This window comes from Haliotis rufescens, unplaced genomic scaffold (genome assembly GCF_023055435.1).
Source record: "Haliotis rufescens isolate VD_foot unplaced genomic scaffold, xgHalRufe1.0.p SCAF_19, whole genome shotgun sequence".
Lineage (NCBI taxonomy): Eukaryota > Metazoa > Mollusca > Gastropoda > Lepetellida > Haliotidae > Haliotis > Haliotis rufescens.
This window is the reverse complement of record NW_025963879.1, coordinates 20687243-20714503: the sequence shown is the minus strand read 5'-3', so window position 1 is coordinate 20714503 and position 27261 is coordinate 20687243. Positions and strand designations below refer to the sequence as shown.

The 27261-nt window shown below is 43.6% G+C and overlaps 1 protein-coding gene across 2 annotated transcripts in view; it reads right to left on the bottom strand.

Annotated features, from left to right (window-relative positions):
- Positions 1-608: 608 nt before the first annotated feature.
- Positions 609-27261, bottom strand: part of LOC124112853 (N-acetylgalactosamine-6-sulfatase-like) — a 39057-nt gene continuing 12404 nt past the window's right edge. The window contains exons 5-14 of one of the 2 annotated variants that reach the window (XM_046473011.2): positions 19498-19641; positions 18905-18968; positions 17823-17950; positions 15539-15675; positions 14551-14654; positions 13430-13566; positions 12223-12325; positions 5243-5364; positions 3268-3385; positions 609-2191 (exon numbers count right to left, since the gene is read on the bottom strand). In XM_046473011.2, the coding sequence (XP_046328967.2) occupies positions 2105-2191; positions 3268-3385; positions 5243-5364; positions 12223-12325; positions 13430-13566; positions 14551-14654; positions 15539-15675; positions 17823-17950; positions 18905-18968; positions 19498-19641 (1144 nt within the window). In that variant the 3' untranslated portion in view covers positions 609-2104. Of the gene's footprint in view, positions 2192-3267; positions 3386-5242; positions 5365-12222; positions 12326-13429; positions 13567-13912; positions 14017-14550; positions 14655-15538; positions 15676-17822; positions 17951-18904; positions 18969-19497; positions 19642-27261 lie in introns of both variants that reach the window. The other variant, XM_046473012.2, reaches the window with a different exon arrangement.

The window sequence follows — 27261 nt, the reverse complement described above, 5'->3', positions numbered from 1 at the left end:
GTTCCGCGTGATCTTGATAAAATACTGTGAAACCCGCCTTGGAGGGTAATAAATGTCTTCGAGGGGGGAATAAATCTCTGGTACCCCGCCACGGAGTTATATGCATCCCTTGGTAGGATTAATACCACTCGCCTCCGGCTCATGGTATAAAACCTAGCGCGGGACCCATAAATCCCCATCGTGGTCAATCTTCCCGAGGCAAGAGAGTTAACTGATTATAAAAGTCCAGTTTCCACCCTTGTCGAACTGGGCTGTATTATGGAGTTACATTTTGGCTGGACTAACAAGTTTATACATTGTCCAATCAAAATCGCACAACTAAATCGAAATACGGTTCGTAAACTGTCGTGCAGATTTCGGTCGATTGCAGGAATTGCAAAGCATGTGCACCGCCAACTCGTTGTCAACAGATATTTTCCAAACCTTTTCATGTTTTAATCAAGTAGCTCATGTGATGTGATGTACTTCGCGATGTAAGAGCCGTTTTATCACAGTATAGATCTTGATTATCGATCAGATCGTCTTGATTGGGTGCCGCCATTTTGTACGAAACAAATGCAAGTTATACTTGAGGTGGAATCTGATTGGTCCATAGGAGAGGCTTAGAAGGGACATAACTCGCAATAGCGACTGGTGGCGCTACGATCGAGCCCAGGAATTCCAGCCTTGTTCGGCAAGGGTGGAAACTGGACTTTTAAAGACAGTTAACTCTCTTGCCTTGGGAAGATGCTCGTAATCCTGCTACAACATTTATGGTGAGGTAAGACGAATCCTACAGTACATCATACTGTGAATGTATAAGTAGACCCACAACCCAAGTGATGACAATATCAGTTGGATGACAATATCATATTTTAATGTACTACATGAAGACACCCCATCACTTTTGTGCATCGATGGTATAAAATGATTATAAGTGAGAGCAAAACACTGTAAAAATACAGGTTCCTCTGCTTTTAACGAAGGCACTTAGAGACACATGTGACCTCTTCATATATGGGAGAGAGTGAGTTGATAAACAGACTGTTTTCAATGTAGATCTAGGTCACATGTAGCTTTCACCATCCTGAACAGAATTTGAAACCAAACACACAGCTATATTTCTTTGTAACTCATGATTATACAGAACAGTATTTCAAAATGCCAACTGACAATTATTGAGACAAAAGACTTTTCCATACAATACCTAAAGCTAACACAGTGACATTAAATCAGCTTTTTTAATCAGAAGTGGTTATTGTGATTTGAAACCTCTGACAATCAGAAAAGAATTTTCAAAAATCACGGTAGAATGAAGTTTAACACTACTCTGAACACCATTTCTATAGAGCATTTCAGGTTAATCTTTTATTGGAATGGTAACATAAACCAAACCTCAACTGACTGAAACCAATAAAATCCCTCTTTTCTCCACTGTTTGGTATTTTCTTCGTTTAAGGTAGTGAAAATTTTGAGATTTTGTATTCACCTTCCTGCTCATCTTGTGAATTTCAATTAGTTTGGATTGCATGTGTCTCATTGACATGCTGTCTTCTTTAAAGAATTAATAAGTTAGATCCTGTCATTTCACAATAAGATAAATGTCAATTCGAGAATAATGATAATGGATTGGCAAGCTCTTACATAAATTGGATGGAATACAAGTTGTATTATTTCATGATTGTCAAACTATAGACAACACAGAGACAGTATGCCTCTACACAAACCATTTGATATCCGCTGTGGGAGGGGAGGGATTTATATTTGGAAAAACAAATCTGTTCCCGAAATCCAGTAAAATAGCAATTTGTCCTAAAGTTTTACGAAAAAACCCACAAATTTCACAGGTCATGCTGGTTATTCTGAAAAATAATGTGTTTTGAGCAAAAAAACTGTTGGCTCTTCCTTTCAGAAAAATATGTCCTGCAGTGCTGACTGACAGAGTATTGTGTGTCAACAAAACTCTCAGGATATGACATGGTTGCTCCCAAAAGGATTTGTCGACACACCATTCCTTGTATGGTCTAAGAAGTGTAACTAGTATGTGAGATGGCTGCACCCCGCTGTCATCCGCCATGTGCTGGGTTCCATGCTGCCAGCAGTGTTTCCCTCACAGAGCCTACACTCAGTGGGGCCAGGTACACAGCACTGGTGCAGATGGGGGTGGCGTGATGCACTTGTTCAGTTTTTCACATCCAGGGGGGGACCAGTTCTGAAATCATAAGATACCCATTATTATTAAGTTTAGGTGACACTTTCTGTATTTTTTTTATTTAGAGATTCAGTTGCCAAGAACCAAAAGCCACTGTCTGAAACATAAATGTAAATATATGAAAACTTATTCTTCATTTTCAGGTCACTAAAAATTTGGTGAAAAGATCTTCTCAGACAGGAGTACAAAATGTGTGTGTGTGTGTGCGTGCGCGATGTGTGTTAGTATGTGTGTGTGTGTGTGCGTGCGTGCATGGTGTGGAGTGTGTGTTAGTATGTGTGGAGTGGTGTGTGTGTGGGTGGTGCTGTGTGTAGTGTGTGTGGCATGTGTTTGTGTTAGTGTGTGAGTGTGTGTGTGTCTGTGTGTGTGTGTGTGTGTGTGTCTGTGTGTGTGTTACAAGTATACAAGCAAGTGTGTCATACTAATTTTACAAAACAAGTGTCAGAATTCCTGTATTTCCCGAGGAAGAGCAGGGATAATACATGAATTCTTACACGAGTTTCATAAATCAGTTTGTCACAAATGCAGGAATAATAATTTCTTTAGTACCCATTTTATTTCTGAATCCTTTTGAGCTCCCCTTCAGAAAAATGCACTGATCATGACTGCTGCCTTAGAAAGACACAATGATGTCAACGATCTTCAGAGAAAACCAGAGTAAAATCTTTACGTAAACCTAAGATTGAAATGACAGCAACAATGTCATCCGGACTACATAAATGATACACTTCTTACAACTTTTATGAACTCAGTTATTTCTAACTCTATGGATTTGATAATAAATACATCTTACTATCGGAATAGTCCTAAACAACTTTTGGCAGAATATAACGTAATTCTGTCAGTACATTGCAGTACAGTTATTATGGTCAAGTGTGTTCATCATGAAGGGATGCAACTGACATCAATTTCAGCAACAATACAGTAACAGAGTGTCCCAGTGGGGACATGACGGCCTTGTGAGTCTTGGGAATCAAAGCCAGATCTCATGTGTGTTGAGGCTGCATATTTTGTACTGGGCCAGATCAAGTATTTCAAAATGAAATATTATTTCAAGACAGAGAGCAACATCTCACCATGACGGCCTTGTCACACCAGTTCAGCTGTGGTTTTCCCGGCATGAGAGCTGCTTGGTGCTTACTGATCTCTTGCATGATGCCTGGCATCACTGACTTGTACTCAGCTGAGGCAGGTCTGAAGGAACAATTCAACATTACAGGTGCTAAGTCTGGAGAAACAATTGAACCTGAAAGGATTTGGGTCTGTAGTAACAAATCAACATGAGAGGCTTTGGGTCTGGAGGAACAATTCAACATGACAGGTGCTAAGTCTGGAAGAACAATTCAACATTACAGGCTTTGGGTCTGGAGGAACAATTCAAGAATACAGGCTTCAGGTCTGCAGGAACAATTCAACCTGACAGGCTTTAAGTCTGGAGGAACAATTCAACAATACAGGCTTTAGGTCTGGAGGAACAATTCAACAATACAGGCTTTGGGTCTGAAGGAACAATTCAGCATGACAGGTTTTGGGTCTGCAGGAACAATTCCAGATGAGAAGCTTTGGGTCTGGAGGAACAATTCAACATGACAGGCTTTGGGTCCGCAGGATCAATTCAACATGACAGGCTTTGGGTCTGAAGGAACAGTTCAACAAGACAGGTTTTGGGTCTGCAGGAACAATTCAACATGACAGGCTTTGGGTCTGAAGGAACAATTCAACATGACAGGTTTTGGGTCCGCAGGAACAATTCAACATGAGAGGTTTTGGGTCTGCAGGAACAATTCAACCTGTCAGGCTTTGGGTCTGGAGGAACAATTCAACAATACAGGCTTCAGGTCTGCAGGAACAATTCAACATTACAGGCTTTAAGTCTGGAGGAACAATTCAACATGACAGGCTTTGGGTCTGCAGGATCAATTCAACATGACAGGCTTTGGGTCTGAAGGAAAATTCAACAATACAGGCTTCAGGTCTGCAGGAAAAATTCAACATGACAGGTGCTAAGTCTGGAGGAACAATTCAACATGACAGGCTTCAGGTCTGGAAACAGTTCAACCTGACAGGCTTTAGGTCTGGAGGAGTGAGTGAGTGAGTGAGTTAAACACCGCTTTTTGCAATATTCCCACCAGGTCTGGAGGAACATTTCAACATGAGAGGCTTTAGGTCTGGAGGAACAATTCAACATGAGAGGCTTTGAATCTGGAGGAACATTTCAACATAACAGGTGCTAAGTATGGAGGAACAAGTGAACCTTACAGGCTTTAGGTCTAGAGGAACAATTCAACATGACAGGCTTTGGGTCTGCAGGAACAATTCAACGTGCCAGGCTTTGGGGCTGATGGAACAATTCAACGTGACAGGTGCTAAGTCTGAATGAAACAGTTAAACAGTTAAACTTGGTCATGCATACGCTGAAGTTGACTTAAGTTATATGTTTATTCAACCATATAAAAAGTCAGAAGGAATGGGTGCATAGTCAGAAAGAAATGCGAACATTAGTGACTTCTAGTGTAATCTAGAGTTCTAGTTATTCCAGCTATATGACGGCGGTCTGTAAATAATCGAGTCTGGACCAGACAATCCAGTGATTAATTTCATGAGTATCGATCCACACAATTGGGATTGATGACATGCATCAACGAAGTCAGCGAGCCTGACCACCCGATCCCGTTAGTCGCCTTTTACGACAAGCATAGTCGCCTTTTACGGCAAGCATGGGTTGCTGAAGATCTATTCTACCCCGGATCTTCACAGGTCTCTAGAGTTCTAGATAATTTTTGTCATTAATCTATATATCACATGACTAACGATAGGTCTGGGAAGTCCTGTGTGTACCCGGGTCCTACTCAGTAACCACCCGTCCCGGGTACCTGAGTTACCTGTCTCAGCCCTACTGGAGGGACAATTCAACCTGACAGGCTTTGCATAAGGATAGAGAGAGGGGGAGATGAAGTAAGCAAGGCAGGGGAAGTGGGAGATGTGGAAGGAGTAGCAGGAAGAGGGGGAAGCCTTGAAAGACAGGGTTATCTAGTCACTTTCTAGACCTACTTGATCAAGTACTTCTCGCCTGGATCTCGTCCCAGATGAAACAGAAGTGGCTGACTGGAGTGGTTGGTCTGATCGTGAGTGGTCACGTTGGCTATTATCTCGCCAGGACAGAAGTCGGTGCCCTGAAGATATCATGAGTGAGTGAGTGAGTGAGTGAGTTGGAATTAACGCCGCTTTTAACAGTTTTCCAGTTATATCACAGTGTGTCAGCTTATTGTGGGAGGAAAGCCCGAAGTGATGCAGGTCTCAGACGTTTACCACTTCGGTGAAACCCACGAGCACGGGTATGGTGCTGACAAACCTAGAACATAATCAGGGCTAACCGGGATTTGAACCCACAATCATAGGTTTCTGGCATTCCCAAGGGACGCAACTCTGCACAGCGAATCGCGGCGCCTTAGACGATTTGGCCACCCATGCCCCCCTGAAGATATCATGAAAATATATGCGCAGCAAGGTCAGATGCAAGTGGCAGTGAATTGGGTTTAATGTTAGACAGCACACATAGAGTTAACACCGTCAAATACTCTTTCACTTTGATGGACGAAGCAGTAGATAAACCACAGTCGGGATAGCCATTATTGTTCTGGCACAAATTAAGGTGACTAAAATCGTCTTTCGGACATCTTTCACACGTAGAATCCCATATAAATGTCCAAAAACATGTTATTGAAAACTTACTTTATTGAACTCTTCTATGCTGGGATAGCCATCATTGTTCTGGCACAAATTAAGGTGACTAAAATCGTCTTTCGGACATCTTTCACACTTAGAATCCCATAAAAATGTCCAAAAACATGTTATTGAAAACTTACTTTATTGAACTCTTCTATGCTGGGATAGCCATCAATGTTCTGGCACAAATTAAGGTGACTAAAATCGTCTTTCGGACATCTTTCACACTTAGAATCCCATATAAATGTCCAAAAACATGTTATTGAAAACTTTTACAAACCTGTAGAGGTTATGAATTCTCTGATGAAATCCTCCTTGGGGCACTTATTGCATTTTCCTTGCTCAAGAAAATCTATATGACATAGTTGTAACCATTTTCCTTAATAAAAAATGTTACCACACAAAAAACTTCGTTTTTGTATGATATACGACCACCCTTACGGGGCCTCACCCCCAACGGCGCCTCACGCCAGGGGGAGCAACTCTCACCCAAATCACTTTCCATATGTCAAATGCTGACGGAATGTGGGGAGGTGGGTGGCCGTGCCCCAAGGAGGATTTCATCAGAGAATTCATAACCTCTACAGGTTTGTAAAATTCTCTTTCTGATTAAATCCTCCTTGGGGCACTTATTGCATCAAGACAGACTCCCAAAGATAATCTAGGAAGTGGCATCCGTCAGCAACAGGCGTAAATAAATACATCGTATTTGATTATTCAACAGAATAAAATATTGAGTTCAATAAATGGAACCAACCTTATCGTGAGGCACCACCGTCGAAAGGCGGGGGCTAGAGACAGGGCGTGGTCGACAATATATTATGATAAAGCCTGTTTTTGCGGCTTGTCATAAGTTGAGAACTCGAAACACCTCCCACCCCCCCACACTTTTTTAAACAAGTGATATAAGGGCGTAGATCACAAGAGACCATAACCAGCGCTGAGCTAGGCCAGAGGGTCCCCGAGGATCGAAGGAGTGCGTGCGCAAAATACGAGTATTATCGAGTAGTAAGGACTGATATTTATCGACCGCAGAAGATAAAATCCGGACCATTACTGAGCAGTATAACCGGAAGACTGTCTAAAATCTCGAATGCTCAATCAGCTAGAGATTAGAACTTTGCCCAGTTCGGAGAACTGACTGACCAAACCGAGTACGCTCGCTTGAGTGTTTGTCGAGTTGGTAAGGTTTGATGAATCGTGCTCGGCTGGCTCCAAATAGCCGCGGAGCAGATCTGCTCAATGGGCAGAGCCGCGGCGTACGCTTTTGACGCAGCCACTGCTCTAACCTAATGAGCCTACAACCTGGTAGGGGGGTCCCTGCCTGTAAGCGTATACGCTGTACAAATGTTTGAAACTATCCACCTCGAGATAGATTGTTTACTCGCAGGTGAGCCAACCTTCCTACCGCAGTAACAGCAAAATAGTTGGTTATCCTTACGGACACCCATATTTCTGCTGATATAGGCCTTGAGAGTCGTGCGGACATCCAAGACATGAGCATGTCTTGCAGTGGTCCCCGACGAGGAAGGCTGTGAAAGAGCGGGTAGCTCAATAGGAGCCGTTCACGTGGAATCGTGTGCGACCCTAGGACGGTAATAGTCCGGTAGACGAAAACTGACTGTCCCGGTGATATTTATCGACCCCATGGAAGACAGTTATTTTGGGATCGGCTGACATAACACGAATGTCGCCTACCCGTCTGCCGGACGTTACCACCACAAGGAACGCCGTCTCCCAGCTCAACAGCTGAAGAGAGAGAGACGACAGATCCCGAAAGGAAGGACCGGACAGCCAATCTAGAATGATTGACAAGTCCCAAGGGGGACTGATCCGCCGGACTGGCGGTCGGATCCTGTCCACACCTGCTAAAAAGCGCTGCACTAATGGGTGTGCACCCAGAAGTGCCCCGTCGACAGGGACGTGAAAAGCTGCGATAGCTGTAGAGTACCCTCGGACTGTTGATGCGGCCAGGCCGTCATCTAGTCGCGACTGGAGAAACTCAAGCACGGATACGAGATCTGCAGAAAAAAGATCTGCAATCCCTCTATCGACACACCTGGGCGCATAGCAGGCCTATCTATCGTACTGAACGTTTGTCGAATCCCTCCGCGAAGCCAGTATTGTGTCTGCAACTCGTGCAGGAATACCGCTCTTCTGGAGGCGATTCCTGACAGTGGCCAAGCCACCCATTGAATCCTGAGATTCGGGTGGAGGGCCCCGTTCTGGGATAGGAGGTCCGGTCGTAAAGGTAATATAACAGGAGGCTGAGCCAGAAACCTGAGTATTACTGGAAACCCACTCTGCGCCGACTAAAGAGGTGCCAGGAGCACAATTAGTCGCGCAGGCTGAGTGCCTAGCTGAGACAGGACCTTGGAAATCAGAGGTACTGGGGAGAATGCCCACAGAACTGTCCGTCCAATCTAGCTGAAAGGCGTCCGGTGCCACCGACCTCGGGTCGTGGACTCGGGAGCAGAACGTTGGTGTCTGGTTATTTAACCCAGACGCAAACAGATCCACCTGTAACGACCTGTATAACAGGGAGAAAATCCCGAATATCCCCGGGTCGAGCCTCCACTCGTGAGGAGCGAGGATCCGGCAAGACAGAGCGTCCGCACGGACGTTGTCCACCCCCGGGAGATAAGCAGGTAGCACCCTGATATCGTGAGAGTCGCACTATAGTAGGAACTGCCACGTCTTTCGTCGAAGCGACGGAGACGCCGTTCCCCCCTGCTTCCGGATGTAAGTCATCGCCGTTTGGTTGTCCATTTCTAGACGAACCACTTGGCCACGAAGCAGATCCGGGAAGCGTTGGAACACCAACCTGACCGCTCTCAGTTCTAGCACATTGATATGCAGTTTGATCTCCTGCTGGGACCATAGTCCCGAGGCAGTGTGATCATTCAGAACGCCTCCCCAGCCGGAGAGTGACGCGTCTGTTTGAACTGTGAGAGACGGAACGGGAGTGATTCCCGACCTCGGTCCACCACTGGAGGTGTGTAATGAGCCACTACGGAGTCTCGAGCACAGTCTCGAGATCTTCCGAGTTCGCCCAAAGTCGACGGAGTGCTTGTTGAATGGGACTCATTCTCAAGCGCGCCCGCCAGACCAAATCCACTGTCGCCGCCATGTTGTCCAGTAACTGGAGCCATGTACGAGCAGTGTGACTTGCGCTTAAGGGACTTGATATCTTGTGACAGAGATACACGTCCTCTCACCGTGTTCGGGGCCGTGGAGATCCCGAATGGTAGAACCCTGAACTGATAACACCTCCCGTCGAAAGAAAACCTCAGGTATTTCTTGAACTCTGGATGTATTGGTATGTGGAGATAGGCGTATTTTAAGTCTATTGACGTTAGCCATTCTCCTGTCTCGACAGTTGAGATCACTGTTTGGTGACTAGGAAACAAGTCGAGTAGAAGCCCTCGCTTTCCTGTCCCTCGGGACCCGGTTCGATCGCAGCTTTCATAAGAAGTGCGTCGACCTCGGCACGGAGGAATTCCGCCTTCTCTCGGGTAGCAGGCACCGGTGTGTGCTTTATCCCGGAAAAGTGGAGGAGCGGATGAGTTTTCCCGATAACTTGCGACTATGGGTTCACCCGGGGCTCTTCGGGCGCTAATGGGAACCCATCGTTCCCAGCCCCGCGAAAAAGCTCTTGGCCTCGACCAGCTGCCTTGCCCCGGCCCGTGCCTCTCTTGCTCCTCACGGCGCCCTTATACCTGAAGGAAGCGGCGGCTTCCAAGCAGGTGTGGACGTCTGACCCGTGCGTTAGCGTAGGAGGGGACAATTGGAGAGGCCCGCTTACGCGGTTTTAACGCTTGGTACCTCCAACAAGGCCTTATGAGTCTTTGATGGAAGTATACAATTGAGCAGCCTCTCGGACCGCCTGCTGAGCCCCAGGGAAGAGGGTGGCACCCTCTTATACGGCAAAGCAAGTAGGTCTTGGCGTGTGTAAGTCGAGTATTTAGATACCGACATCCACCGCCTGCGCATGCACATAACAGCGCACATCATCTGCGATGCACAGCTACGAATAGCGTCCCGCGCAAGATAATGTTAGTTGCGCGGCCAACTCCGAAGAGTCGGCCGGCCCCTCTCCCGCTAACTCCCTCTGTACAGCCGACAGATACGCGGAGTGTACGGACACACGGAGCTGTTGGCATGCATTATGATATTGCTCCTCGAAGCATATGTAAGCAGCCTTCAACTCCGCACCGCACACGGGAAAGGGGGGGCAACCGCCGGCCCTGCTTGACCTTAGTCAAGTTGGGTGTCTCCGACTCTGGCATGGGCGCAGCAACCTGAGGCAGTACATGGACAATCCTGTCCCGCACGTGTCTCTGCACCCGGCCCGAGGCCGAGTCCCGGTGCCGAGGTGCCGGAGGTTCAAGGGAACCCACCTGGCACTGGGCTAGGTATCCACTAGTGAAAGCCTTGGCCTCGGAAGAGGCGTCTGGCTCCGCTAGGGTAAATTGTGCGTCGGTAGTGCACGGGCCGGTGCCCGCCACCACTACGCTGGGGAGCGACCTCGAGCCGGAGCCGAAGCTCGGTCTCGGATCGTCCCCGAGACAAAGGGAACCAACCTGGCTCCGGGCTAGGTATCCACTAGTGGACGCCTCGGCCTCGGAAGAGGCGTCTGGCTCCGCTAGGGAAAATTGTGCGTCGGTAGTGCACGGGCCGGTGCCCGCCACCACTACGCTGGGGAGCTCGGTCTCGGATCGTCCCCGAGACCAAGGGAACCCCCCTGGCTCCGGGCTACGAATCCACTAGTGAAAGCCTCGGCCTCGGAAGAGGCGTCTGGCTCCGCTAGGGAAAAATTGTGCGTCGGTAGTGCACGGACCGGCGCCCGCCACCCCTCCGCTGGGGAGCGACCTCGAGCCGGCGCCGAAGCCCGGTCTGAGATCGTCCCCGAGACCAAGTTGCCTGCCTCGGCCGACGCCGGGCATATCACAAGGTCTCGAAGCCGCGTCCGGCGCCGACAACGGGGAAGGCTGGGTCCGCATCTCCTCTCGGAGCTGAGACTTTACCTCCTCCATCATCGACGCCATCTGCGACTTAAGTAACGCAGAAAAGTCTGCCAAAGACAGTGCAGGAGAGGGTGCAGTGCTTACTACGGGGACCCTCGAGCCTTCTCCCCCGGCCCCCGGAGAGGGAGCGGGGGAGACAATCTCGGCAGCTTTTTTACCCTTTTTAGATGGGGAGGGGGGGATGTCTTAGTAGATCTGATATCTACCCCCGCCTTTAATAGACCTCTTTAAAGTGGAACAAGTCAACTTGTCTCTTTTGGGGGCCCCGGGGGGTAAAGGCAATGTCCTCCGCCAGACATATTCGGCAGCGTTCGTGCCTGTCTTAGAACAACCCGTACACAGTTTGAAGGTCTTGTAAACAAGACCGTAATTTCTGAGGTGGGCGGGAAGGGTATCAACGTGTATCAGTGCGATATAAAGATCGGAAAGAAACGTGCATAAATTGTGAAACTAGAAGCAAAGGCGTAATGTAGAATGCGATTTGTAACGCGATACTAATAGCAAATGTGTAGTATAATTATAACACCAAAGGGGCGTGTTACGCGCTAAGGTGTAAAAACCCGTAAAAAAGGTAAGTGTAGTTTATGAATTAACACACCACCTTGGGTTTTGTAAAGGAAAAAATTGTAGACCAATGCTGTATGATATAACAAAACCCCAAGCCGTTTCTTAATGGCCTTGGTGTTACATGTATCAGCCCGTGGAACTACAATATGGACGCCATTACGGCCATTTGAATTCAAAGGTACCGTGCACGTGGCGTATTATTACAACTCTATAACTTCACAATGCGAGGTATTACGCCTTTGCAAAGAAAGAAATGTACCATACATACAGTTTGGTCAGCCATGGTTCTTGTCGAACGATAGATTTCTCTTATTTTTGTCTTGTGTGAAAAATCAACACGTCTGTCTCTTACAGATGACATAAGGAAAGTGATTTGGGTGAGAGTTGCTCCCCCTGGCGTGAGGCGCCGTTGGGGGTGAGGCCCCGTAAGGGTGGTCGTATATCATACAAAAACGAAGTTTTTTGTGTGGTAACATTTTTTATTAAGGAAAATGGTTACAACTATGTCATATAGATTTTCTTGAGCAAGGAAAATGCAATAAGTGCCCCAAGGAGGATTTAATCAGAAAGAGAATTACTTTATTGAACTCTTCTATGCTGGGATAGCCATCATTGTTCTGGCACAAATTAAGGTGACTAAAATCGTCTTTCGGACATCTTTCACACTTAGAATCCCATATAAATGCCAAAAACATGTTATTGAAAACTTACTTTATTGAACTCTTCTATGCTGTTGGTCCAAGTCCACCTGTGTGCCTTGTACTGACCCACCCTGACAGCCATCAGCTCATCCCCACGGTAATAGAAGATGGTCCTGTGGACAAACCAGAAGTGAGTTAGTGAGTGAGTGAAGCCATGAGCAGGGAAATGGTGCTCACAAATCAAGAAACAGAATCAGGGCAAATTTGGGATTCAAGCCCATGATCACCAGATCCTGGCTAAACTAAGGGACACAACTCTGCACAGTGAATTGCAGTGTAAGTCAGACCCATGTGCTGTTTACAAAGTCAGACCTTGGTCTATTAATCTATCTACATGTTGAATGACTAGATACCACATATACTTGTTGACTATCTTGTTATACCTGTATGATCTGCAGATTCTGATACTACTAAGGGACACAACTCTGTACAGTGAATTGCAGTGTAAGTCAGACATTGTCCTTTAAACATATCTACTTGTGGCTGGACCTGTTTCCTAATACTTGTTGACCATCTTGTTCCCATATAGTCCTGTTGATGGACTTAATGAATCTTTTTCGCATCTACCATTGATTGGCTTATTATGATGTCAGTATGTTGACAAACTTGGTAACATATCTACCCATTTAAACGTTATTTTCTCATTTACTTATTGACCAACTTATCATATATACTTGATAAAAGAGTTGTTAACACAATCCTAAACATATCTACCACATCTACCTGTTGACTGCCTTGTTTTCAGTTCTACCTGTAAAATGGCTTGATGTCATACTTAACTGTTGATTGTTATCAAATATCAATGAACAAAATACACTTATATTACATCTACCTGCTAACCCAGGTATTGTGACATATTTGTGTTTGGTGACTTTATCTGCCTGGAGACAAGGCTGTTATTACATCTACCTGCTAACCCAGGTATTGTGACATATCTGTGTTTGGTGACTTTATCTGCCTGGAGACAAGGCTGTTATTACATCTACCCGCTAACCCAGGTATTGGGACATATGTGTGTTTGGTGACTTTATCTGCCTGGAGACAAGGCTATTATTACATCTACCTGTTAACCCAGGTATTGTGACATATCTGTGTTTGGTGACTTTATCTGCCTGGAGACAAGGCTATTATTACATCTACCTGTTAACCCAGGTATTGTGACATATTTGTGTTTGGTGACTTTATCTGCCTGGAGACAAGGCTATTATTACATCTACCTGTTGATGGGCTTGTTATCAAACAGTGTCTGTTTGAGACTGATGCCATCGATGATACGGTCGCTGGGTGGGGTCAGGCCTGCCAGCTCCACCAGGGTGGTGAACAGATCCATGAGGGAGCCTAGCTGATGTGACACCTGGTAGGGGGGGGGGGGGGGGTCATCAATGTTACTTATTTTAAACATACAAACATTGGGTGATGCTTTTTCATAAGGATGACACTAGAACATTAATACATGAAAGATAATTTCTGAAATAATGTTAAATTAAAAATAAGGGAATAAAGCAATATTCAGAGACCTTAAAAAACTACATAATACTTTATATCTTATTCTTAAACACTTAAAGAGACAAATTTATTAACAGGAAATATAAGAAGTTATGAGCAAACGGGTTAAAACGCCAGAGAAATTAAAGACGACTGGTAAACTACAAAATGCAAAAGAAAGTCATGCTTGAGTGAGAAGGGTTAAGCATTAGTACCGATCCAGGGGCAATCTTTCCCGGCCACATGGCGATAGTTGGCTCCCTCATTCCCCCTTCAAATGTTGTCTCCTTCCCACACAGGAATGGACCATTGTTACCCCCTGCGTACATACAAGTGACAAACATGAAGGGCATGTGACAGATCACCAATCAGAGTGTGGGTAGATGGTGTAGATGAAAGGTTGGTGTGTTACAGGGAAGGTCACCAGTCAGAGTGTTGGTAGATGGGGAATATGAAAGGTGGGTGTGTTACAAGGTCACCAATCAGAGTGTGGGTAGATGGGGAAGATGAAAAGTGGTGTGTTACAGGGAAGGTCACCAATCAGAGTATGGGTAGATGGGGAAGATGAAAAGTGGTGTGTTACAGGGAAGGTCACCAATCAGAGAGTGGGTAGAAGTGGTAGATGAAAGGTTGGTGTGTGTCTTCTTGTTCTTGTTTTACATGATTTGAAACAATATTCTTGACAAGCTTGTGGGTGTTTAGACAGATGAGGCTAGGTGCAGATGTGGTCATACTGGAACCAAGTGACAGGAGAAGTCTAACTGAAGCTCACATGTCTACCTAGTGCGAGTGAAAGAATAAAAAGAGACCAACAGGTCTGAAATGTTCAAGAAGTCCAGAGTTTGTTGTGCACCTTTCCAGGTTTGATTCTGCCTGGCCACCAGGCAATGGTGGGCTCTCTCATGCCACCCTCAAATGTTGTCTGCTTACCACACAGGAAGGGGCCATTACTGCCACCTGGTGGCAGTGACACATGTGATATATTCAAAATTGAATGTTAGACTCAAAAAAATAATAGGCTTGGTTCTCAGGCACCGCCCACATCATCATTAAGTCCATTGCACATGTTTTTTTGGTCCATTGTGGATTTTATATTATTTTGAAAATGGAAAAAAAAACAAATGTGCGGCAGACTTTATGATGATGCAGGTGGTGCCTGAGAACCAAGACTATTATTTTTTTAGCCTTATTGAAATACAATTCACAATAGAAGCCCCACATATTATCACTTCTACAAAACAAATTTCAGAAATATCATGACATTACAATTCAGTGAGTCAGTGAATGAGTTGGGATTAATAACGCTTTTAACAATTCCAGTCATATCTCAGCATTACAGCTTAACGTTTATCATATTTGGTGAAACGCACAGGCACGGGTATGGTGCTGACACTGGGGTCAACAAACCCATGATCATAGGCTTCTGGCATGCTCAAGGGAAGCAACTCTACACAGTGCCCCCATTATAGGTTACGTCAGAACGACCTATCGCCAACTATGACTGACCAAAGAAATGACAAGTCTGGAATGTCCAATAGATAGCGAGATTGTATAGCAGTCCTTCCAACTGGCTTTGGAAAGTTTGTTCCGTTTCAAATGTTTATCCCATTGAAGCAAGAGATAGACAATGATTTTGTCAGAATAAGTCAGAATACCCATTCAGAATACCCTTTGTTGCAAGATTAGTAAACACACTCCAACTGTCGCTTTCCAGATCTGGTAAGCGACGGTCATTCTGAAGTGACCCGGAATAGCATGTCTTCTGATCTTTGTTTAGCGGTAGCAAAAGTTAAGATCCAATTTTAATGAGATTGCAGTTCTGCAAGCTGCTGCAGACTTACCCTGTGTCTTGGCATACGTGGCACCGCCATTGTCCGAGGAGAAGACAGCCAGTGTGTTGGTGTCGATGTTCAGCTGTTTCAGTTTGTTCAGAATGACCCCCACACCAAAGTCCAGCTCCCTCACAGCATCCCCATACCTGGGGAAAAATAAAATCACTGTTGTGTAACAATTATAGATTTCAGATTAGTTTTTAAGTGTTCAAAGCCCGGGAATTGTAACATTTACAAGTTTCGTGGCTATGAATACTCAATAACACCTGCAAATCTGAAAACAAATAGAGATCCTCACTCTCGTGTCTTTAGAAATGAAATATCTTAGCACAAGGCGAGAAAAGCTTAGTAAGTCCTACACTTTTATTGAGGAGTATTGATTTTTAGTCGAATTTCGTTGTGTCAAACTAGTGGGGACCTGGAAAGTTTGAGTTATCCAGGGTCTGGACAAACAAGAAAGTGAATTTTTGAAAACCAAACATGTTGATGAGAGATTCTTACCAAGTCCAAGATTTCAAGACGTGCGTAAATTTCAGTGCCCAGGCTGCTGGTAGTGAAGGTGAGGTGAGGTGAAATTGGGTTTAACGTCGCGTCCAAGATTATTGCACTTATATAGCGACTTGCATGCACCTGTGTGTGTGGCTGCTTGTACTAGTCCGGACTGATGCCGATTTATAGTGCTAGCACACTGAGATACCATGCCGCAGTTTAACATGAACACCCCACTCAGACACAGTATACGGACTCAGAGGCGACCAGTCCCTGCTTTAGCCCCTTAATGCCGAGCGCCTGACAGGGTAACAACAAGTACCATCTTTTAACGTCTTTTGGCATGACGCGGCCGGGGATCGAACCCCGGACCTTCCGCTCTCCGGGCGGACGCTCTACCACTTGATCACGGAGGCGGTCTTGGTAGTGAAGGGGGCAGCACCTCAGATGTATCACTGCCATCTGGATTAGCATCACAGTTTAAGTCATATCTTGCAAAATAGATTCACTAACATAATCTTAATCCGTTTTACACTTTTCTCAATTTTCACGTGGTTTCGGCTGTCACGTGAGAACCTTCCTGCCGATGTGTGTACATGCAGTAATCAGCTTGCACCATCGTAAGGTGTGCTTGTTAATTAGGGTTGATTGGCATGTGTGTGTGTGTGGTCTGAAACAAATTCCTAATGACAATTTGTCCACTCCCCTTGCAACACCTTATCTGGTCGGCTGACCGAGAGCCTGGCCTTTCACGTCGCCATACACTTCTCCAGACCATGTCCCAAACGTGCTGTGTGGGAGAATGAGTGAGTGAGTGAGTGAATTGGATTTAACGCCTCTTTTAACAGGTTTCCAATCATATCGCGGTATGTCAGCTTAATATGGGAGGAAAGCCCGAAGTGATGCAGATCTCAGACGTTTACCACTTCGGTGAAACCCACGAGCACGGGTATGGTGCTGACAAACCTAGAAACATAATCGGGTGAACCGGGATTCAAACCCACAATCATAGGTTTCTGGCGTGCCCAAGGGACGCAACTCTGCACAGTGAATAGAGACGCCTCAGACAACTGGGCCACCTGTGTCCCCAGGCTTGATTGGATACTGGCAGGTTGTTAGAAAGCATCCTGTCTTTGATGTAATTTCATCAATCGCTGTGAGGGTTGAAAGTTTGGCAAGTGTGGGTGTGCGGACATTATTTTTTTATTTTGAACTGTTCGAGTCATGTGGGTAATTATTGCTTAATTTGGATACTTCCAAATGAGTTCGAGACAACCAGGAATTCGACACATCCAGTTCAACAGATCCTAGTATAAATGATGATAACATTAATATAGAAGGAACCGGAAGGTGTGTTCAAGACAACTGGGAATTCAACACATCCAAGTTAGACACAACAAGGTTTGACTGCATTTCATATCAAAAGACACGAGGGTGAGATTCTACATATATGTATCATCCTTTCAACTTTTCAGTTTGTAAACAGTAATAACCGGCATCTTGAGTGTAAAAAGTACAGCTAACCAGCTTCTGTTGCAGAGAGATTAATGATGTCATTTTAGTGTGACATCATAATGGTCAGCAAAGCATTGCGTTCATCGTAGCATGAAGTGAAACTTTTTCAATCATATTCTTGGCAATCATATACCCTTTCACACTGCTGTTTTCTATAAAATTTGTAAGATACACAAATAAATACAGTACACTTTCATTCATAGAAAGTAATCACATAAAAATGATTTACAGACTGGTCTAGAGGTTGGAGCTGAATGTTAATTCGATAAATAACAGTATCTCTACTTACAGCCCCCTCTTACTGGTACCCAGGAACTTGCGGGAGGCATACAGTGGTTGATGGGTAGCATCCACAGCCCAGTAGAGAAGGAAGGGTTGGTCTGCTGCTGCCTGCTTCTCTATAAACTCTATTGCCTCCTGTATGGAGAGTGAATGTGGGAATGAGTGAGTTGGTTTTTATGACACTTCGGGATGTATTTCTGCTATTTCCTGGTGTGTCAGCTTAATGTTGAAGGAAAGCCCAAAGTGATGCAGGTTCTAGATATATACCACTTTGGTGAAACCCATGAGCACGGGTAAATTGAGCACAGGTAATCTGACCACGGGTAAACTAAGCACAGGTAATCTGACCACGGGTAAACTAAGCACAGGTAATCTGACCTTGGGTAAACTGACCATGGGTAAAGTGACCAAGTGCTGACAAACCATGAATCATGATCACGGTAAATCTGGGATTCCAGCCAATGATTATTGGATTCTGACATAACTAAGGGACGCAACTCTGCACAGCAAACTGATACAGCCTTGCTCCCGTCAGATATACAACATATATGTTTTAAATTTCATCTGTTCACTAGGATTGTGATATCATCTGTGTTTTTGGTACAATTTTTTCTATTTGTTAGTTAATGACCAAAACAGATGACATAATTGACGATTTGAATAGGTCAACTGAATTAATTTTTCCTTGGACACACATTACTGGTGACAGTCACAGTCATTTCAATACATTTGTTACGAATACTGAAGGAAAACAGGATATCACTTTACATGTATGACATGATGTTGGAGCGGTGGGGTAGCTAGGTGGTTAAAGCGTTTGCTCGACATACCAAAGACCCAGGTTCACTTCCCACATGGTACAATGTGTGAAGCCCATTTCTGGCGTTCCCCGCTGTGATATTGCTGGAATATTGCTAAAAGCGGCGTAAAACCTTACTCGCTCTAAGACCATGGCTCCATTCCACAAAGCGATCTTAGCACTAAGTCAATAGTAACTCCCATTCTTACACTGACTTAGACAGTCGAAGTGAAAGATTGCTTTGTGGAAAGGGGCCTGCAGGTGAGATTGCGACAAATGCTATATCTTACACTGATATAAATCTGTGTGAGGTTTGACTCGCCGGACTTCTCGATCTTGAATTCCTCGTAGTATCTGCAACAGAAACAGGAACATGAGCACACCTCACACACAAACAGGGGCATAACAGGGACAGAGACTGACTCAACAATACCAAAGTCCAATGTTGAAGGTATCCCAGTTGCCTGGAGAATTTCAGGTTAGGGGTATAGGAGCATCCTAATGAAACATTTTAGGTCTGTTTCCACTGACAGTGATGAAAGCAAGCATGTGGCAACAACTTAAGTTGAAAAAAAAAGAAAAAAATGTTATTTATGGCACTGCAATTCTCTGTGCAGAGTTACGTCCCTTATACTTGCCAGGACCCACTGATTTTGTCTTTGACTCCCAGATAGGTTATGATTATGGTTCCTGGTCAACAACCTGTTGACTCAAAGCAACTGAAGTAAGTTAGATTAAAGCCACAGTATTTCAGTAATATCATGGCATGGCAGCTTAATCAGTAAGGAAAGTGAGATAGGTATTATTATTATCTTCCAATTGCAGTGCCAGTGCCCAGTAGGCCACCGTGTCCCCTTGAAGTTTCCCACTGTTTACATCTCACCTGCCGACCATGTCTGCATCCTTGTAGACGGGGATGTTGGGGGTTTTCTTGTCATCAAAGGGGCCAAAGTGGCAGTTGGGGGCACCAAACCACTCATTGAATCCATGCTTCAGGGGGTGGTAGCGAGGCTGCTGACCTAGATGCCTGAGAAAAATATGTTGTCAAAATGAATTTCAGCATCCTGGTAAAATATGTCATCTTCACAGATCTATTTCAGTTGAACACACTACAGGATCAGTACAATACGGAAAAATAGTAGGGTTAAAATAGTTGAATTGCAACCTACTACTCAGAAAATGTATTTAAATAGATACTGTAAAACGTGAAATTAATATGTCTCCAAAAGAATGCGACCGCTGGCCCTTAGCCAAAAATGCGACTCAATGTGAATGCGACACCCCCTCCTCTCAAGCATCAATGGATTTATATCTAAACAAAATGTCCTGTCAGGTTTACAGGAGAATCTTCACCTTAATCCAACCTTACATTAATCCAATCACACACCAAAGAGCACCGCTTATTAGCGCTGAGTAGAGTACTTCAGCTAAAACAATACGTGCGCGTTGGCTCGTGTCGGCCTTTGATGCAGTCGCAAAGAACAAAGACACCATGTTGGGTGGCGTCTGTCTGGACTTGCAGGTGTGATCAGTGATGACATGAGTGAGTAGAACGCTTGTCTTGACCCCAGCAGTGACAATTCACAGGATGTCATTAGTGTTTGAATGACACTGTTTATATACTTGTTACAAGTGCTGCTCAATAAACATTGATGTGGAACACATAGTTGTTTGTTTTCAGCGTATGTCTAAGTTGGTATTTCTGCTATCCAAAATGTCTCATTGTTGATATAAATGCGGTGTTTAATAATGCGAGCAAAGACCACTCGCATTTTTCTCATTTAATTCACGCTCGCGGTAATTTCACGTTTTACAGTATTCAATTCAAGAAAGTTACAAAATAATGCGTATGCTGATATGGTTTAACATACAGGATTTCATGTTTGAAATACATAACTACTTGTTGTGTGATTCAGGAACTGAACATTAATGCATAATATACATCAGGTAAATGAGAAATACTTGCTAAGCAAGAGTTCCTGTACAACAGCTCTGATGCTGTTAATTCAGATAAGGTGGCAGTTTGACCATTTGTTTGATCACTGTTGGGCGCCAAGGTCCCAGTGACTAATGAGGAGCATGGTCAGAAGGTCTATTCCTACGGACCCCTTTTAGGGCCATTTGGTTTTCTATCATGGAACTGTTCTGGGTGAACAATACCTTCCAAATGACGTGCTGGTTTTCTTGGGGAATTAGTCAGCAAAGAGCCAGAGTCACAGGAGACTAATCACAATTTTATTTACAAGAACAATTAACAATTTACAATATACTTAGATAATAACTGAGGGTGCCACAGAGAGTCGGTACACACTCTGGGCTGTGGGAGAGAGGTCTGCTTGGTAAGAGAGTCAAACCCCTTCCCTTTTTTTTTTAAAATATTTAACAAAAATTTAAACAATAACAAGGAATGTGATTGGTTGATACACGATGGGTTGTGTCCTAAGCTAAATGGATGGCTAGACAGAGGGGAATACTAAATCCTGTTTATCCTGTTGGACTGGCACTAATCTTGTTGACATATTTACTGGATGCTTTGAAAGAGATTAGGGTGTCACTATAGATGAGCTTGTGTGGGGGCTAATCCTTAATGCCCTATAGACGAGCTTGTATGGGGGCTAATCCTTAATGAGTCTTAATTGAAGTAATGTTATTCTAATGTACCCCGGCAGGTTATGACAGATATACTTAAATAAATATCCTTTGTCTGGGAGATGGGATCTTGATACCTTAGGCTAGCAAAGCTTCAAATCAATTAAACTATGTAGACGTAACTCTTGTCTTATTGAATAGTATGTCTAGATGCGCTCCCATTACCTTAGGCTAGCAACCATCTAAAAAGCTTTAACTGAAACTACTGATATTTTATATATGCATTTTACCTAATGATTATTATTACTTGCTTAACTATAATTTTATGAAATGATGTATAAATATTACGCCATGATAACTCATAAAAGCACTTGATGTAGATCTAATTATTATAAGATAACTTAGTATAAATGTTATCCCATGATAACTTCCCCTCCGTCTGAAAAAGTTTGGACCCCAAACGTGTAAAAAATAAAAATAATTAAGGCTTAGATGGACAATGTATAAAGTTAAACTGGTAGTAGTGAATAATAATTATTATAGAGTCTCTTTGACATAAGGAAACATAATATAAAAATGCTGTCATCAAGGGTTCTGGATGTGGAGCTGGCTTGTCTTGGCACTCTGTACTGGTGGCTTTATGGGTGATGTAGGAGGCCTTGGGTTCCACATCCTGGATTGGGGTTGTAAGGTAGTAGGCTGTGTCCATGGAGGTGTTACATGGAAACAAAGAAAAGAGAGTTAGCATGTTCAAATAATATGTCATATATAAATACTTCCTTAGTTTGTCTGTAATAACTAGAAAATAAAACAAATATGATAATTATGATGTAAAAGATCAGTACATAATTATTACTAAACGGTGTCATGACCAGGAAGAATGTATTGGCGGCAAATTACAAAAGTTTATCATGAGAAAAATAGTAATATCCTTCTACTTTTGGATACAATCATTAGACGCATTATATTTACATATATGTGCATGTGCATATAACAAGTGCATTGATTTGTTACATTAATACGGTATACAAAAGGTGTATATCATTGTTAGTTTTCGTAACTATTTGGTTTGCCTTTTCTTTGTTTTGGTTTATTTCGGTTGTTAAGTTTGCTTTATTTGAATTTGGTTTGTTTTGCTGTGATTTTGCTTCGGTTCAATGCGATAGGGTTTGGTTTATTTTGCTTCGGTACGGTTTGCTTCGCTTCGGTACGGTTTGGGTTTGATTCCCAGTATGGTTTGGTTCGCTTCAGTACGGTTTGGGTTCGATTCGCAGTATGGTTTGGTTTGTGTCATTTCACTTAGCTTCGGTACGGTTTGGGTTCGCTTCCCAGTATGGTTTGGTTCGCTTCGGTACGGTTTGGGTTCGATTCCCAGTATGGTTAGGTTCGCTTCGGTATGGTTTGGGTTCGCTTTTCCCAGTATGGTTTGGTTCGCTTCGGTACGGTTTGGGTTCGATTCCCAGTATGGTTTGGTTCGCTTCGGTATGGTTTGAGTTCGATTCCCAGTATGGTTTGGTTCACTTCGGTACGGTTTGGGTTCGCTTCCCAGTATGGTTTGGTTCGCTTCGGTACGGTTTGGGTTCGATTCCCAGTATGGTTAGGTTCGCTTCGGTACGGTTTGGGTTCGCTTCCCAGTATGGTTTGCTTTGTGTCATTTCACTTCGCTTTTGAGATTGGTTGATCAGGTCAATACTCAAAATTTGTTGTGATACAAATAACTCAGATGATCAGGCTGATGCCATTTGTTCTCAACTGGCGACCCATAGTGAAAAGACTGGACACAAGAAAACATAACAAGATACAGCTAATAGCTGTTTCGTGATTTGCACCGTTTATTCAGGAGATTTTGTATTTTGATCAAGAATATGTGCAATTGGCATTGTTCGGTATGTACGGTAAGGTTATCATAGTATGGTAGATGGGAACTATGGTCTGTGGCTGAAATACGGTAGTAAAAGGTGTTGTTGTTTCCAAAGTCTTTATCTGGAATGACCCTTTTGGATTTATAAATTGGTGGTTCCTCTGGATCATATCGAGGATTATCTTCTATACAGAACCAATTACGGAGATCCTGCCAGCTATCATCAAGGTAGCGCTGTATGAGGTGGGGAGGAACACTTTCAAAATAGCATGTGAATTGACCAGGATATTCTTTGTATGAGACCTTGACATAGCAGTCTCCTTGAATAATTTCAATGCCCATAACTCTTTCTATTTTATGATCTACTTTTCGTAGGTGTTTTGGAAAAAAACGATATGGTTTGACATCTAATTCTATGCATGGTTTGGTGTTGTCTTGCTTGATATTTCCGGACATTGTATTCCCTGACAGAACATTGACTGATTTATTGTCTTGTGCTGATTCCTTTTGGTCGAAAAACTTATGATTCTTCAGTGGACGTTTTCGTCGTTTTCCTGACATACTTCTTTTGAGGTGAAATTCTCTCCGAATGGAGTCTGGAATGCTGCTGCCATACTCCCATGTGTTACCTCTTTCTGGATCCTTCCATTTTACTCTGTAGTAGATTTTGCCATTTGCTCTCTTGGAACTAACAATTGAGTGGATGTCCTCTGGATTGAAGACCTGAGGGATATCCTTGGTTTGATTACCTGATGTTGGACTTGGAGGTTGTACCTGGCTGTCGTCGGGTTGTTTTCTGGATTTGGGCTGATGATGCTTACTATTCACTCCTCTTTTCCCTTTGTTTACCTTTTCATTTACCTTGGTTGGAGCACTAGGACCTGGTGTGGCATGATTTTCCTTCATTGTTGCCGTGGGACTGGTAGGTTTTTCTGTTGTACTTGAAGCAGGGATTTTCTTCTTTGTTGGGGTCTTTTGCTTCGGACTCTTGTTGCTGGAAGTACCTGCCTTTGTTTTGGAATTGACCTTCTTACCTTTCTGTTGTGGAGGTGATTGATCAGTAGCCTTGTAAGTTGAACTTGTTGATGGGGAATTGTTGCTGTCAAACTGAGTATCATTGACTGGTTCCTCGTTGTCATCCATGACTCCTGAATCTATGTCACTGGGGTTATTGAGGTATGGTTCTGGAGGATACTGTGGACGATCAGCAGGATCAAAATATGGCTTCAGACGGTTGGCATGGACCAGTGGTTTGTGTATTTTGTCATCAGAACTTCGGCGTAGTTTGTAGGTATAATTTGGACCTGTATGGGTGATATAATAGCTACCATACCACTTTTTGGTTAATTTGTTGGAAAGGCCTTTTTCAACTTTTTGACAGTAAAGCCAAATCTTTGACCTGGGGCGAATTCTGGTTCTTTAGCCTTTCTGTTATATTGTTCTGAATACACCTCCTTAGCCCGAGCAGTGTTTTCAGCTGCGATTGTTCTAGTGATTTCAAGCTCCTCAAGCAAATTGGAAAGATAACTTTTGTTATTGTGGCCCAAATTTTCTTTTGGAATTAATGCTACATCTTGTGGAGCTCTCATTTCTCGGCCGAAAAGCATAACATATGGGGATTTTTGAGTTGATGAATTTGGAGCCATTCGATAGGCCATCATGATGCCAGGAATGAAACGGGGCCAATCATTTTGAGACTTGTTACAATAGGCTCTTAGTGATTGATTGATGTAAGAGTTGAGCCTTTCTACACAGCTGTTTGTTTGAGGATGGTATGGGCTGGTATGGGTAAATTTAATTGCCAAAAGTTCACAAATTGCTTTGATAAGTTTGGACATGAAGTTCTGACCTCTGTCTGAAATTAAGGTCCTTGGAGCGCCATACCGACAAAATATTTCTCTGACGAGAACATCTGCTACTTCTTTGGCTTCTTGGGTCCGAAGTGGAAAGGCTTCACACCATCTAGATGATGCATCTGTGATAACCAAAATGTATTTGTACTTATCTGGTGTTGTTGGCAGGGGACCGAGAATGTCAACGTGCCATCGGGTGAAGACCTCTTCTACAGGTAGTGGACGAAGTGGTGCCTTCTTGCCATGGTAGTGCCTCTTGGTCTGTTGACATACCTCACATGTCTGGACATAAGTAGCAATATCGCTGTACATTTTGGGCCAGTAGTACTTAGGTCTCATGGTGTTGTGCATCCTTTCTTTCCCATGGTGGCAACCGCCAAACTCTGAGTCATGATAGGATTGCAGGACTTGATTTCTGAGGGTTCTTGGGACTGCCAGCTGTTTAATGAACTTGTCTGCGTGGCCTTTCTGTATTTGTGGAACGAATCTGTATAGGATGCCTTCATCAATTTCAAAAGTATTGGCTTCGATAAGAGTCTTTTGACGATCCTTTTCATTTTGTGGAAGGACATCATCCTCTTTGTAGTCAAAGATTTGGATGAAATCTGGACAAATCCTTTGTAGGTGACGTAAATTTGGATGTTCTTTTATACTTACTTCAACCAATGTGTCTTGGGTAACATCAGCATTTGTAGCATGTAAGGCTGCAACAACATTAACTGGTACTGACTGATAATCCTCTTCATATTCAAAGGTGACTGACCAATGTGTTGTTTGTGTGTCTGATTCTAAGTGATTGACAATAGGTGTGCAAATATCCTCAGTCTGATTTGTCTGTGTGACCTGTGTGGATGAATGGGTGTTTGGCAAGATTGTATTGCTAGTTGATTTGCTTTGCTGAGTTGAAGTTACTGAGAAGACTGTTTTCTCAGCATCTTCTTCTGTCTGATCATTACAGTTAATATTTTCCTCATATTCCCTACGTGAGAGAGCATCGGCATTCCCATTGGCTTTGCCGCTGCGGTAAACAATGTCAAAAGTGTAGGTAGAAAGTTCCAAAGACCATCGTCCTAACCTACCTGTGGCATCCTTGATGGATTTCAGCCACTTCAATGCTATATGATCAGTGTAGACTGTGAATTTGGAATTTGCAAGATATGGACGAAAGGATCTAATGGCTTCAACTAGAGCTAAGCCTTCCTTTTCTGTAATGCTCCAGTTCTTTTCGCTGCCATGAAGAGCTCTACCACCAAAAGCTATTGGATGTTCATTATTTTTCTCGTCTTTTTGACTCAAAACAAAACCTATGCTCATATCACTGGCATCAGTTGCGAGAAGAAATTCTTTGTCAAAATTTGGATAAACCAGAACAGGTGTATTACTCATAGCATGTTTGAGTGTGTTGAATGCCTGATCACACTCAAGTGACCATTGGAACTTTGATTTCTTTCCTACTTCTGCCTCTGAATGCTTCTTTAGCAAGGCATTTAGTGGAAGCGCTATGTGAGCGTAATTTTTCACATACTTCCTGTAGAAGTTTGTGAGGCCTAAGAAGGAGCGAATCTGCTTTTGTGACTTGGGCACTGGAAAGGTTCTAATTGCTTCAATCTTTTTGTCATCAACTTGAACACCTCCACATGATAAAACATGACCCAGAAAAGATACTTTGTCCGTTGCAAAATTGCATTTGGATGGCTTTAGTGTTAATTTTGCCTGTTTCAGATAGTAAAATACTTGCTCTAAATGTTGAAGATGCTCTTCAAAGTTTTTGCTGTAAATTATCAAATCATCAATGTAGATCAGCGCAACCTTAAAAAGCAATTTTCGTAGCACTTTGCTCATGAGCTGTTGAAAACAAAGTGGAGAATTTGTCAAACCTTGGGGCAATCGTTTGAATTGATAAAGGCATTGATGGGTGACGAAAGCAGTTTTATGCTTTGAATCTTCATGTAATGGCACTTGGAAGAAACCATTAGCAAGGTCTAAAGTTGAGAAGATCTTAGCTTGTGCATTGGCGATGTTATCAACAACATCATCAAAAACAGGAAGAGGCCATGACATTGGTAAAGTGACAGAATTCAACTTTCTGTAGTCACAAACAAATCTATATGAGCCATCACGTTTCTTGACTAGGATAATGGGAGCTGAATACATAGAAGTAGACTCCTCGATCAAATCATACTTCAGAAAATCATCTATAAGTTCTTCAGTGACTTTTTGGAGATGAGGGGATTGACGATATGGTCTACTCTTAACGGGTGGGTGGTTGCCAGTGTCAATGATATGTTGGTGCAGGTCAGTTTTACCTAAATCTGCAAGACTTGTTGAAAACATGTTTCTATTT